Source organism: Excalfactoria chinensis, chromosome 27, assembly GCF_039878825.1.
Source record: "Excalfactoria chinensis isolate bCotChi1 chromosome 27, bCotChi1.hap2, whole genome shotgun sequence".
Classification (NCBI taxonomy): domain Eukaryota; kingdom Metazoa; phylum Chordata; class Aves; order Galliformes; family Phasianidae; genus Excalfactoria; species Excalfactoria chinensis.
The window spans coordinates 1,108,632-1,122,400 of NC_092851.1; the positions used below are offsets into that span (position 1 = coordinate 1,108,632).

At 56.8% G+C, this 13,769-nt stretch overlaps 1 protein-coding gene across 1 annotated transcript in view; it reads left to right on the forward strand.

Annotated features, from left to right (window-relative positions):
* LOC140263031 (death domain-associated protein 6-like) overlaps positions 1-6,332 on the forward strand; it is a 6,982-nt gene extending 650 nt beyond the window's left edge. The window contains 7 exon segments of the mRNA XM_072357764.1: positions 808-964; positions 967-1,114; positions 1,249-1,571; positions 1,573-1,829; positions 2,889-3,038; positions 5,217-5,476; positions 6,233-6,332. Of these exon segments, the coding sequence (XP_072213865.1) occupies positions 808-964; positions 967-1,114; positions 1,249-1,571; positions 1,573-1,829; positions 2,889-3,038; positions 5,217-5,476; positions 6,233-6,279 (1,342 nt within the window). The 3' untranslated portion in view covers positions 6,280-6,332.
* The last annotated feature ends 7,437 nt before the right edge of the window (positions 6,333-13,769 follow it).

The window sequence follows — 13,769 nt, forward strand, 5'->3', positions numbered from 1 at the left end:
TCCCCATATCTCCCCCACATCCCCCCATATCCCCATTTATCTCCCATATCCCTCCATATCCCACTCTAGGACCCCCATTTACCCCCCCACATCCCCCCATATCCCCATTTATCTCCCATATCCCTCCATATCCCACTCTAGGACCCCCATTTACCCCCCATATCCCCCCAAATCCCCCTCTAGAGCCCCCATATCCCCCCATATCCTCCCGTATCCCCCTCTAGGACCCCCCATATCCCCCCCCACATCCCCATTTACCACCCATATCCCCCCCATATCCCCCCCTAGGTCCTCCATATCCCCTCATATAACCCCCTAGGGCCCCCATATCCCCCCCACATCCCCCCATATCCCCATTTATCTCCCATATCCCACTCTGGGACCCCCATTTACCCCCATATCCCCCAGATCCCCCTCTAGAGCCCCCATATCCCCCCCATATCCTCCCGTATTCCCCTCTAGGACCCCCATATCCCCCCCACATCCTCATTTACCACCCATATCCCCCCCATTATCCCCCCCCTAGGTCCTCCATATCCCCTCATATAACCCCCCTAGGGCCCCCATATCCCCCCTCACATCCCCCCATATCCCCATTTTATCTCCCATATCCCTCCATATCCCACTCTAGGACCCCATTTACCCCCCATATCCCCCCCAGGACCCCCCATATCCCCTCAACATCCCCCGGTCTGACCCCATACCCCCTTTTATCCCCCCCTAGGACCCCCATATGCCCCTATATCCCCCCCACATCCCCCCACATCCCCATTTACCCCCCATATCCCCCCCATAATCCCCCCCTAGGACACCCATATCCCCCCATATCCCCTCCACATCCCCCAATCTGACCCCATACCCCCTTCTATCCCCCCTATTTCAGTTCCTGCAGCTGTGTGGCTCCCTGACGGAGGAGCACCCCGAGGTCCTTCCATTCTTATCCAACCGACACCACAAAGCATCGGCCCAATTCTCTTTCATCAGGCCGAGTTCCGGAACGTTCTATCTCGTTGTCTGAACCGGATCCGATCCCGACCCAATAAGATCTACGTCTACATCAACGAGCTTTGTACAGTCCTCAAAGCTCACACCCCAAAGGAGGAAACTCAACTTGGCTTCTGGTACCAACCGGACCTCCGTCACCCAACGCCTCTTTACATTCAGAACCCGGATCAGCACCATGGACAGCTCCGTCGTCTTCAGCACCACGGACAGCTCCCGCATCGGACCATTCAGAACCCGGGTCAGCACCAGGGACAGCGCCAACGTCATCATCATCATCATCATCATCCCATCCAGAACCCGGGTCAGAACCGGCTTCTTCCCGTCCAATGGGAGGTTCCAAACGTCAGATCAGTTACTTGGAGAACCTCCTTCGGGTTTATACGGGCGAGATCCGCCGCCTGCAAGAGAAAGAATTGGACCTGAACGAGTTGGATAGCGAGGATTCCTCTTATCTCCAAGAGAGCCGGTTGAAGAGGAAGATGATGAGGATCTTCCAAAGGCTTTGCGAGCTCAAGAGATGCAGCAGCTTAACGGGCCGGGTGATCGAACAACGGATCGCCTACAGGGGGGACCCGGTACCCGGAGGTCAATAGGAGGATCGAGCGCTTCATTAACAGGCCTGAGGTCTTCCCTGACTACACGGATATCTTGAAGGTGATCCAGAAGGCCAGTGTGAGGTACAGCTTGGGCCTCACCAGGAGGCAGATGGAGAGCATGGCCCAAGACGCCTTCAGGGAGGTGGGCAACCGGCTGCAGGAGAGGAGACACCTGGATCTGGTCTATAACTTTGGCAGCCATCTGACCGACCAGTACAGGCCAGGTATGGGGGAAAGGGGGTAGAAATGAATGGGGTTATGGGGAAAAGGGGGGGTTGTGGGGTGGGGAGGGGGGTTATGGGGTGGATGGGGGGGTTATGGGGTGAGGAAGGGGGGTTATGGGGTTTAGAAGGATGGCTATGGGGTGGAGGGAGGGGTTATGGGGTGAGGAGGGGAGTTATGGGGTGAGGAGGGGGTTTATGGGGTGGGGAGAGGGGTTATGGGGTGAGGAGGGGTGTTATGGGGTTTGGAAGGGTGGTTATGGGGTGAGGAGGGGGATTATGGGGGAGTCATGGGGTGAGGAGGGGGGTAACCCTAACCCAAATGCTAAACCTAACCCTACCCTAACCCTAACCCTAACCCTAACCCTACCCTAACCCTAACCCTAACCCTAACCCTAACCTAACCCTAACCCTAACCCTAACCCTAACCCTAACCTAACCCTAACCCTAACCCTAACCTAACCCTAACCCTAAACCCTAACCCTCCCCTAACCCTAACCCTAACCCTAACCCTAACCCTAACCCTAACCCTAACCCTAACCTAACCCTCCTGACCCCTATCAACCACCCACCATAACCCTAACTTTAACCCTAACCCTACCCTAACCCTACCCTAACCCTAACCCTAACCCTAACCCTACCCTAACCCTAACCCTAACCCTAACCCAAAGCTGACCCCTAACCCTAACCCTACCCTCCCCTAACCCTAACCCTAACCCTACCCTAACCCTAACCCTAACCCAAAGCTGACCCCTAACCCTAACCCTAACCCTACCCTAACCCTAACCCTAATGCTAACCCTACCCTAACCCTAACACTAATCCAAAGCTGACCCCTAACCCTAACCCTAACCCTAACCCTAACCCTAACCCTAACCCTACCCTACCCTACCCTAACCCCTAACCCTAACCCTAACCCTAACCCTAACCCCTCCTGACCCCTATCAACCACCCACCATAACCCTAACTTTAACCCTAACCCTAACCCAAAGCTGACCCCTAACCCTAACCCTAACCCTAACCCAGAGCTGCCCCTTTAACCTCCCCTATTGACCCCCCCAGGGACGGACCCCGGCGCTGTTGGACCCGGAGCTGGCCAAGCGGTTGCGCCGTAACCGCACGGTGGCGCTGAGTCGGTTGGACGCCGTGATCCAACGCTACGCTCAGCTACAGGAGATCGGGAGGAGAACGAGAGGGACAGGAAGAGGGCGGCAAGAGTAAGGGGGGGTCTGTGGTACAGGGGAGGGGGAGAGGGAAGAGGGAAGGGAGGGGGAGGGAAGGAAGAGGAAGGGGGAAGGGAGGAAGAGGAAGAGGGAAGGGAGGGGGAGTTTATACGTAAGGAAGAGGAAGAGAGAAGGAAGGAAGAGGAAGAGGGAAGGAAGGAAAAGGAAGAGGGAGGTAAGGAAGAGGAAAAGGGAAGGAAGGAAGAGGAAGAGGGAAGGAAGGGGGAAGGAAGGAAGAGGGAAGGGAGGAGGAAGTAAGGAAGAGGAAGAGGGAAGGAAGGGGGAAGGAAGAGGGAAGGAAGGGGGAAGGAAGGAAGAGGAAGAGGGAAGGAAGGGGGAAGGAAGTAAGAGGAAGGGGGAAGGAAGGGGGAGGGAAGGAAGAGGAAGAGGGAAGGAAGGGGTGAAGGAAGAGGGAAGGAAGGGGGAAGTAAGGAAGAGGAAGAGGGAAGGAAGGGGGAAGGAAGAGGGAAGGAAGGGGGAAGTAAGGAAGAGGAAGAGAGAAGGAAGGGGGAAGGAAGGAAGAGAAAGAGGGAAGGAAGGGGGAAGTAAGGAAGAGGAAGAGGGAAGGAAGGAAGAGGGGAAGGAAGGGGGAGGTAAGGAAGAGAAAGAGGGAAGGAAGGAAGAGGAAGAGGGAAGTAAGGAAGAGGAAGAGGGAAGGAAGGAAGAGGAAGAGGGAAGGAAGGAAGAGGGAAGGAAGGAGGAAGTAAGGAAGAGGGAAGGAAGGGGGAAGTAAGGAAGAGGAAGAGGGAAGGAAGGAAGAGGAAGAGGGAAGGAAGAGGAAGTAAGGAAGAGGAAGAGGGAAGGAAGGGGGAAGGAAGGAAGAGGAAGAGGGAAGGAAGGGGAAGGAAGGAAGAGGAAGAGGGAAGGGAGGAAGAGGGAAGGAAGGGGGAGGTAAGGAAGAGGGAAGGGAGGAGGAAGTAAGGAAGAGGGAAGGGAGAGGGAAGGAAGGAAGAGGGAAGGAAGGGGGAAGTAAGGAAGAGAAAGAGGGAAGGAAGGAAGAGGAAGAAGGAAGGAAGGAAGAGGAAGAAGGAAGGAAGGGGGAAGTAAGGAAGAGGAAGAGGGAAGGAAGGGGGAAGTAAGGAAGAGGAAGAGAGAAGGAAGGGGGGGGAAGATGCAGCACCATGGACAGCGCACGGGGCGGTGTTGGGCGGGGGGGGCTGCAGCATCATGGGGCTGGTGTTGGCCATGGGGTTGGCCATGGTGTTGGCCATGGGGTTTGATCATGGGGTTGGCCATGGGGTTGGGATGGGGTTGGCAATGGTGTAGGCTATAGGGTTGGCCATGTGGTTGGGATGGGGGTGGCCATGTGGTTGGGAATGGGATTAGGATGGGGTTGGCTATAGTGTCGGCCATGGGGTTGGCTGTAAGATTGGCAATGGGGTTAAGAATGGGGTTGGCCATAGGTTTGGCCATAGGGTTGGCCATGGGATTGGGCTGGGGTTGGCCATGGGGTTAGGAATGGGGTTGGGAATGGGGGACAGGGTTGGCCATGGGGGTTGATCATGGGGTTGGCCATGGGGTTTGAGATGGGGTTGGCAATGGTGTAGGCTATAGGGTTGGCAATGGGATTGGGATGGGGTTGGCCATGGGATTGGCAATGGTGTTGGCCATAGGGTTGGCCATGGGATTGGGCTGGGGTTGGCCATGGGGTTAGGAATGGGGATGGGAATGGGGACAGGGTTGGCCATGGGGGTTGATTATGGGGTTGGCCATGGGGTTGGAATGGGGTTGGCAATGGTGTAGGCTATAGGGTTGGCAATGGCGTTGGCAATGGGGGTTGGCCATGGGGTTAGCCATGGGGTTGGCCATGGCGTTGGCCATGGGATTGGGATGGGGTTGGCAACCGTGTTGGCCATGGTGTTGGCAGTGTGGTTGGTCGTGAGGTGGCCATGGGGTTGGGATGGTGTTGGCCATGGGATTGGCAATGGGGTCGGCCATGGAATTGGGATGGAGTTGGCCATGGGGTTGGCCATGGACTTGGGATGGGGTTGGCCATGGGGTTGGGGATGGGATTGGGATGGGGTTGGCCATGGGGTTAAGAATGGGGTTGGAGATGAGGTTTGCTATGGGGTTGGCTATGGGGTTGGTCATAGGGTTGGCCGGTAGGGTTGGCCATGGGGTTGGCAATGGGATGAAGAGCAGAAGTGGATGATGGCAGCTTCCACCCCACAGAGCCTCCGGGCTAACACCAGGAAGAGCCGCGAAGAAGAGGAAGAGGAAGAAGAGGAGGAAGAGGAAGAAGAATCCGACAAGGAGGAGTCAGAGGAGGAAGAGGAGGAAGAAGAAGAGGAAGAGGAGGAAGAGGAGGAGGAAGAAGAAGAGGAAGGAAGAGAACGAGTCCGATGCAGCACAGGGAAAAGAGGAGGAAGAGGAAGAGAAAGAGGAAAAGGCCAAGAGCGCCGTGAAGGCTGAGAGCGAAGCCACAGCTCAGGGTGGGTGGGGGTCTGGATATGGGTGGGGGTGGGGGAGGAAGAGAAGGAGGAAGAGGAAGTGGCCACAGCTCAGGTTGGGTTGGGGGGTCTGGTTGGGTATAGGGTGGGGGTCAGTGGGGGTGAGGGAGGAAGAGGAAGAGGAGGAGGAAGGGGAAGAGGAAGATAAATGGGAAAAGGAGGAGGAAGAGGAAGGGGAAGAGAAAGAGGAGGGGGAAGGGGGGAGAGGAGGAGGAAAAGGAAGAGAAGGAGGAAGAGGAGGAGGAAGGAAGGGGGAAAGGGGAAGAGGTGGAGGAAGAGGAAGGGGAGGAGGAAGAGAAAGAGGAAGAGGAAGAGGAGGAGGAAGAGGAAGAAGAGGAGGAAGAGGAAGGGGAAGAGGAGGATGAAGCAGAAGAAGAGAAGGAAGAGGAGGAGGAAGAGGAGTAGGAAGAGGAGGAGGAAGGGGAGGAGAAAGAGAAAGGGGAAGAGGAGGATGAAGTGGAAGAGGAGAAGGAAGAGGAAGAGGAAGGGGAGGTGGAAGAGGAGGAGGGAAGAGGAAGGGGAAGAGGAAGAGAAGAGGAGGAAGAGGAAGAAGAGGAGGAAGAGGAAGGGGAAGAGGACGAGGAAGAGGAAGGGGAGGAAAAGGAAGGGGAAGAGGAGGATGAAGGGGAAGAGGAAGAGGAGGAGGAAGTGGCCGTAGCTCGGGTTGGGTTGTGGGCTCTGCTTGGTTCTAGGGTGGGGGTCCCATCCCCCCTATTATCCCCCCCCCCCCCTATTTAGATTCATCCCCCCCTGATGAAGAGGAGGGCGTCGAGGCCGAAGGCTGAGGAGGAGCTTTTCGTCCTGGAGATCGAAGCGTTGCCATTGGAAACCAATGAGACCCCCCCCCCATCACCGGGACCCTCGGAAGCCACCCCAAAAGCCCACCCTATATCCCCACAACCATCCGAAGCCACCCCACCCCCCCACCCCATAGAAAACCCCAATGGAAGGACTTTTAGCCCTAAAACGGGAGGGGGAGAAGCCGAGCGCCCCGTAGGGTCGGAGACGCAACGGACTCGACCCCAAACCCCATTGAAAAGAGCCCCCGAAAGCCCCCACCCCATAGGAAATGGGGCAGGGGATGAGGGGGGGTTAATGGGGGGGGGACCCATCAGTTCAACCAGCGTCATCAACGGGAGCGCGTCGCCACCCCCACAAGAGGAGCCGCAGGGACCCCATAGGGGGCAGGTAATGGGGGGGGGTTTATGGGGTCAATGGGGTGTTATGGGGTCAATAGGGGGGTCTATGGGGTCTATGGGGTAAATAGGGGGGTCTATGGGGTCTATGGGGTAAATAGGGGGGTCTATGGGGGGGATATGGGGTCAATAGGGGGGTTATGGGGTCAATAGGGGGATTATGGGGTGAATGGGGGGATTATGGGGTGAATGGGGGGGTATGGGGTCAATAGGGGGGTCTATGGGGGGGATATGGGGTCAATGGTGGGGTTATGGGGTCAATGGGGGGGTTATGGGGTCAATAGGGGGCTCCATGGGGGGGATATGGGGTCAATAGGGGGGTTATGGGGTCTATGGGGGGGTTATGGGGTCTATGGGGGGGTTATGGGGTCAATAGGGGGGTTATGGGATTAATGGGGAGGTTATGGGGTCAATAGGGGGTTATGGGGTTAATGGGGGGCGTTATGGGGTTAATAGGGGGGTTATGGGGGTTAATAGGGGGGTTATGGGGTCAATGGGGGGGGTTATGGGGTCAATAGGGGGGATTATGGGGTCAATATGGGGGTTATGGGGTCAATGAGGGGGGTTATGGGGTCAAAAGGGGGGTCCATGGGGGGGATATGGGGTCAATAGGGGGGTTATGGGGTCTATGGGGGGGGTCTATGGGGGGGATATGGGGTCAATAGGGGGGTTATGGGGTAAATGGGGGGGTTATGGGGTCTATGGGGGGGTTATGGGGTCTATGGGAGGGTCTATGGAGGGGATATGGGGTCAATAGGGGGGTTATGGGGTCTATGGGGGGGGTTATGGGGTCAATATGGGGGTTATGGGGTGAATGGGGGGGTTATGGGGTCAATGGGGGGGGTTATGGGGTCAATAGGTGGGTCTGTGGGAGGGATATGGGGTCTATGGGGGGGTTATGGGGTCAATGGGGGGGGTTATGGGCTCAATAGGGGGGGTCTATGGGGGGATATGGGGTCTATGGGGGGGTTATGGGGTCAATAGGGGGGTTATGGGGTCAATGGGGGGGGTTATGGGGTCAGTGGGGTGTTATGGGGTCAATAGGGGGGTCTATGGGGGGGGATATGGGGTCAATAGGGGTGTTATGGGGTCTATGGGGGGGGGTTATGGGGTCAATAGGGGGGTCCATGGGGGGGGGATATGGGGTCTATGGGGGGGTTATGGGGTCAATGGGGGGGTTAAGGGGTCAATAACGGGGTTATGGGGTCAATAGGGGGGTTATGGGGTGAATGGGGGGGGGTTATGGGGTCAATGGGGAGGTTATGGGGTCAATGGGGGGGTTATGAGGTCAATGGGTGGTGTTATGGGGTCAATGGGGGGGTCTATGGGGGGGTTATGGGGTCAATAGGGGTGTTAATGGAGGCTGTAATAGGGTTAATGGGGGCTGTAATAGGATATGGGGGCAGGTAATGGGGGGGGGAATTGGGGGCAGTTATGGGGTCAATGGGGGGGTTATGGGGTCAATGGGGGGGTCTATGGGGGGGATATGGGGTCAATAGGGGGGTTATGGGGTCAATAGGGGGATTATGGGGTGAATGGGGGGGTTATGGGGTCAATGGGGGGGTTATGGGGTCAATGGGGAGGTTATGGGGTCAATGGGAGCTGTTGTGGGGTTAATGGAGGGGGGGTTGGGGTCAATAGGGGGGTTATGGGGTCAATGGAGGCGTGAATGGGGGCTGTAATAGGATATGGGGGCGGGTAAATGGGGTGGGGAATGGGGGGAGGTTATGGGGTCAATGGGGGGGTTATGGGGTCAGTGGGAGCTGTAATAGGGTATGGGGGCAGGTAATGGGGTGGGGAATTGGGGGTGGGGTTATGGGTCAGTGGGGGGGTTATGGGGTGAATGGGGGGGTTATGGGGTGAATGGGGGGTTATGGGGTCAATGGGGGGGTTATGGGGTCAATGGGGGCTGCTATAGGCTCCCTAATGGGGTCCCTAATGGGGTCTCTATTGGGGTCCTTAGTGGGTTACTTAATGGGTTACCTAATGGGGTCCCTCTTGGGGTCCCTATTGGGTTCCTTAATGGGGTCCCTAATGGGTTCCTTAATGGGGTCCTTAATGGGGTTCTTAATGGGGTCCCCAATGGGGTCTCTATGGGGTCCCTAATGGCATTCCTAAAGGAGTCCCTAATGGGGTCTCTAATGGGGTTCTTATTGGGGTACCTAGTGATGTCTTTAATGGGGTCCTTAATGGGGTCCCTGATGGGGTATCTAATGGGGTCCCTAATGGGGACTATATTGGGGTCCTTAATGGAGTTCCTAATGGGGTCCTTAATGGGGTCTCTATTGGGGTACCTAATGGGGTCCATAATGGGGTCCCTAATGGGTCCTTAATGGGGTCCCTATTGGCGTACCTAATGGGGTCCCTAATGGGGTACCTAATGGGGTCCCTAATGGGGTACCTCGTGATGTCTTTAATGGGCTCCTTAATGGGGTCCCTAATGGGGTCTCTATTGGGGTCCCTAATGGGGACTGTATTGGGGTCCTTAATGGGGTCCCTATTGGGGTACCTAGTGATGTCTTTAATGGGGTCCCTAATGGGGTCCCTAATGGGATCTCTAAGGGGGTTCCTAATGGGATTCCTAATGGGATCTCTATTGGGGTCCCTAATGGGATCTCTATTGGGGTTCCTAATGGGGTTCCTAATGGGGTTCCTATTGGGGTACCTAATGGGATCTCTATTGGGGTTCCTAATGGGGTTCCTAATGGGATTTCTATTGGGGTCCTTAATAGGGTCCCTATTGGGGTCTCTATTGGGGTCCTTAATGGGGTCCCTATTGGGGTCTCTATTGGGGTCCTTAATGGGGTCCCTATTGGGGTCTTTAATGGGGTACCTAATGGGGTCCCTAATGGGTCCCTTATGGGTCCTTAATGGGGTCCTTAATGGGGTCCCTATTGGGGTCTCTAATGGGGTCCTTAATGGGGTACCTAATGGGGTCCCTAATGGGCTCCTTAATGGGGGTCCCTATTGGGGTCTCTATTGGGGTCCTTAATGGGGTCCCTGTTGGGGTCCCTATTGGGGTCTTTAATGGGGTACCTAATGGGGTCCCTAATGGGTCCCTTATGGGTCCTTAATGGGGTCCTTAATGGGGTCCCTATTGGGGTCCCTAATGGGTCTCCTTAATGGGGTCCCTATTGGGGTCCCTATTGGGGTCTCTAATGGGGTCCTTAATGGGGGTACCTAATGGGGTCTCTATTGGGGTCCTTAATGAGGTCCCTACTGGGGTCTCTATTGGGGTACCTAATGGGGTTCCTAATGGGGTTTCTATTGGGGTCCTTAATGGGGTACCTAATGGGGTTCTTAATGGGGTCCCTATTGGGGTCTCTATTGGGGTCCTTAATGGGGTCCCTAATGGGGTCCTTAATGGGGTCCTTAATGGGGTCCCTATTGGGGTACCTAATGGGGTCTTTAATGGGGTCCCTATTGGGGTCTCTATTGGGGTCCTTAATGGGGTCCCTATTGGGGTTTCTATTGGGGTCCTTAATGGGGTCCCTATTGGGGTCTCTATTGGGGTCCTTAATGGGGTCTCTATTGGGGTACCTAATGGGGTCCCTAATGGGGTCCATAATGGGGTCCCTTTTGGGGTACCTAATGGGGTCCATAATGGGGTCCCTATTGGGGTCTCTATTGGGGTCCTTAATGGGGTCTCTATTGGGGGTCCCTATTGGGGTCTCTATTGGGGTCCTTAATGGGGTCCGTATTGGAGTACCTAATGGGGTCCTTAATGGGGTCCCTATTGGGGTCTCTATTGGGGTCCTTAATGGGGTCCCTATTGGGGTCCCTATTGGGGTCTCTATTGGGGTCCTTAATGGGGTCCCTATTGGGGTCTTTAATGGGGGTACCTAATGGGGTCCCTAATGGGTCCCTTATGGGTCCTTAATGGGGTCCTTAATGGGGTCCCTATTGGGGTCTCTAATGGGGTCCTTAATGGGGTAACCTAATGGGGTCCCTAATGGGCTCCTTAATGGGGTCCCTATTGGGTCTCTATTGGTCCTATTGGGGTCCTTAATGGGGTCCCTGTTGGGGTCCCTATTGGGGTCTTTAATGGGGTACCTAATGGGGTCCCTAATGGGTCCCTTATGGGTCCTTAATGGGGTCCTTAATGGGGTCCCTATTGGGGTCCCTAATGGTCTCCTTAATGGGGTCCCTATTGGGGTCCCTATTGGGGTCTCTAATGGGGTCCTTAATGGGGTACCTAATGGGGTCTCTATTGGGGTCCTTAATGAGGTCCCTACTGGGGTCTCTATTGGGGTACCTAATGGGGTTCCTAATGGGGTTTCTATTGGGGTCCTTAATGGGGTACCTAATGGGGTTCTTAATGGGGGTCCCTATTGGGGTCTCTATTGGGGTCCTTAATGGGGTCCCTAATGGGGTCCTTAATGGGGTCCTTAATGGGGTCCCTATTGGGGTCTCTATTGGGGTCCTTAATGGGGTCCCTATTGGGGTTTCTATTGGGGTCCTTAATGGGGTCCCTATTGGGGTCTCTATTGGGGTCCTTAATGGGGTCTCTATTGGGGTACCTAATGGGGTCCCTAATGGGGTCCATAATGGGGTCCCTTTTGGGGTACCTAATGGGGTCCATAATGGGGTCCCTATTGGGGTCTCTATTGGGGTCCTTAATGGGGTCTCTATTGGGGTCCCTATTGGGGTCTCTATTGGGGTCCTTAATGGGGTCCGTATTGGAGTACCTAATGGGGTCCTTAATGGGGTCCCTATTGGGGTCTCTATTGGGGTCCTTAATGGGGTCCCTATTGGGGTCCGTAGTTATGGGGTTACCATTGCTGCCCCCCCCCCCCATTTAGCCCCTGCCTGGAGGTGCACAGCGTGGGCTCAGATGACGAGGACGATGGCGGCGTTGTTGGGGGGGGGGGGGTCCCGGTTAAGCCCCCTCCCCGATTCAACAAGGGCTGATTCACCCGGACGGGATCTGGTCAGCAGCTCCCAAGGAAGCCCAAGGAGACCCCCACCCAATAAGGCATGCAAGGGATGGGGGGGGGGGGGGGGGGGATATGGGGGGATATGGGGAGGGGATATGGGGGGTAGTGGGGTAAATGGGGGGCTATAGGAGGCTATGGGGGGGGGATATGGGGGGCTATAGGGGGCTATGGGGGGGGGGATATGGGGGGCTATAGGGGGCTATGGGGGGGGATACAGGGGGCTATGGGAGGCTATGGGGGGGGGACATGGGGGCTATGGAGGTCTATAGGGGGCTATGGGGGGGGGATATGGGGGCTATAGGGGGCTATGGGGGGGATATGGGGGGATATAGGGGGATATGGGGGGCTATAGAGGGCTATGGGGGGAGGATACGGGGGGCAATAGGGGTCTATAGGGGGCTGTGGGGGGGTAAATGAGGAGACCCCCACCCAACAAGGCATGCAAGGGATGGGGGGGGGGGGATAGGGGGGAATATGGGGGGCTATGAAGGGGGAATATGGGGGGTAGGGGGGTAAATGGGGGGCTATGGGGGTCTATAGAGGGCTATGGGGGTCTATAGAGGGCTTTGGGGGTCTATAGGGGGCTATGGGGGGGGCTATGGGGGGCTATAGGGGGCTATGGGGGGGGATACAGGGGGCTATGGGAGGCTATGGGGGGGTAAATGAGGAGACCCCCACCCAATAAGGCATGCAAGGGATGGGGGGGGGGGGGATGGGGGGGATATGGGGAGCCATGGGAGGCTATGGGGGGGGATATGGGGGGTAGGGGGGTAAATGGGGGGCTATGGAGGGGGATATAGGGGGCCATGGGGGGGGATATGGGGGTTAGGGGGGTAAATGGGGGGCTATAGGGGGCTATGGGGGGGGGCCTATGGGGGTCTACAGGGGGCTATGGGGGGGGTAAATGAGGAGACCCTCACCCAATAAGGCATGCAAGGTGATGGGGGGGGGGTGATAGGGGGGGATATGGGGGGCTATGAAGGGGGAATATGGGGGGTAGGGGGGTAAATGGGGGGCTATGGGGGTCTATGGGGGCTATGGGGGGGGGTTATGGGGGGTGGGGGGGTAAATGGGGGGCTATAGGGGGCTATGGGGGGGGGATATGGGAGGCTATAGGGGACTATGGGGGGGGCTATAGGGAGCTATGGGGGGGGATACGGGGGGCTATAGGGGTCTATAGGGGGCTATGGAGGGGATGTGGGGGGATATAGGGGGCTATGGGGGGGGCTATAGGGAGCTATGGGGGGGGGGATATGGGGGGGCTATAGAGGGCTATGGGGGGGATATGGGGGGCTATAGGGGTCTATAGGGGGCTATGGGGGGGGCTATAGGGGGCTATGGGGGGGTAAATGAGGAGACCCCCGCCCAATAAGGCATGCAAGGTGATGGGGAGGGGGATATGGGGGGCTATAGAGGGTTATGGGGGGTAGGGGGGTAAATGGGGGGCTATGGGGGGCTATGGGGGTCTATAGAAGGCTATGGGGGTCTATAGGGCATTAAAGGGGGCTATGGGAGGCTATGGGGAGGGTATATGGGGGGTATAGGGGGCTAAGGGGGGAGATACGGGGGGCTATAGGGGTCTATAGGGGGATGTGGGGGGCTATAGGGGGGTATAGAGGGCTATGGGGGGGGCTATGGGGGACTATAGGGGGGTATGGGGGGGGATATGGGGGACTATGGGGGGGGGATATGGGGGGTAGGGGGTAAATGGGGGGCTATGGGGGGCTATAATGGGGTGGGGGGTAAATGGGGGGCTATGGGGGGCTATAATGGGGTGGGGGGGTAAATGGGGGGCTATAATAGGAGGGTGAGGGGGGTCTATAGGGGACTATGGGGGGAGTAAATGAGGAGACCCCCACCCAACAAGGCATGCAAGGTGATGGAGGTGGGGGATATGGGGGGTCAAAAGGGGGGGCTGGGGGGGTCTCTGCCCTCCTTGGGGGTCCCAATGCTGCCCTATGGGGTCTATGGGGGCGTCCTTGGGGGGGTCTCTGCCCTACTTGGGGGTCCCAGTGCTGCCCTATAGGGTCTATGGGGGCATCCTTGGGGGGGTCTCAGCCCTATGGGGGTCCCAATGCTGCCCTATGGGATCTATGGGGGGGTCCTGGGGGGGGTCTCTGCACTATGGGGGTCCCAATGCTG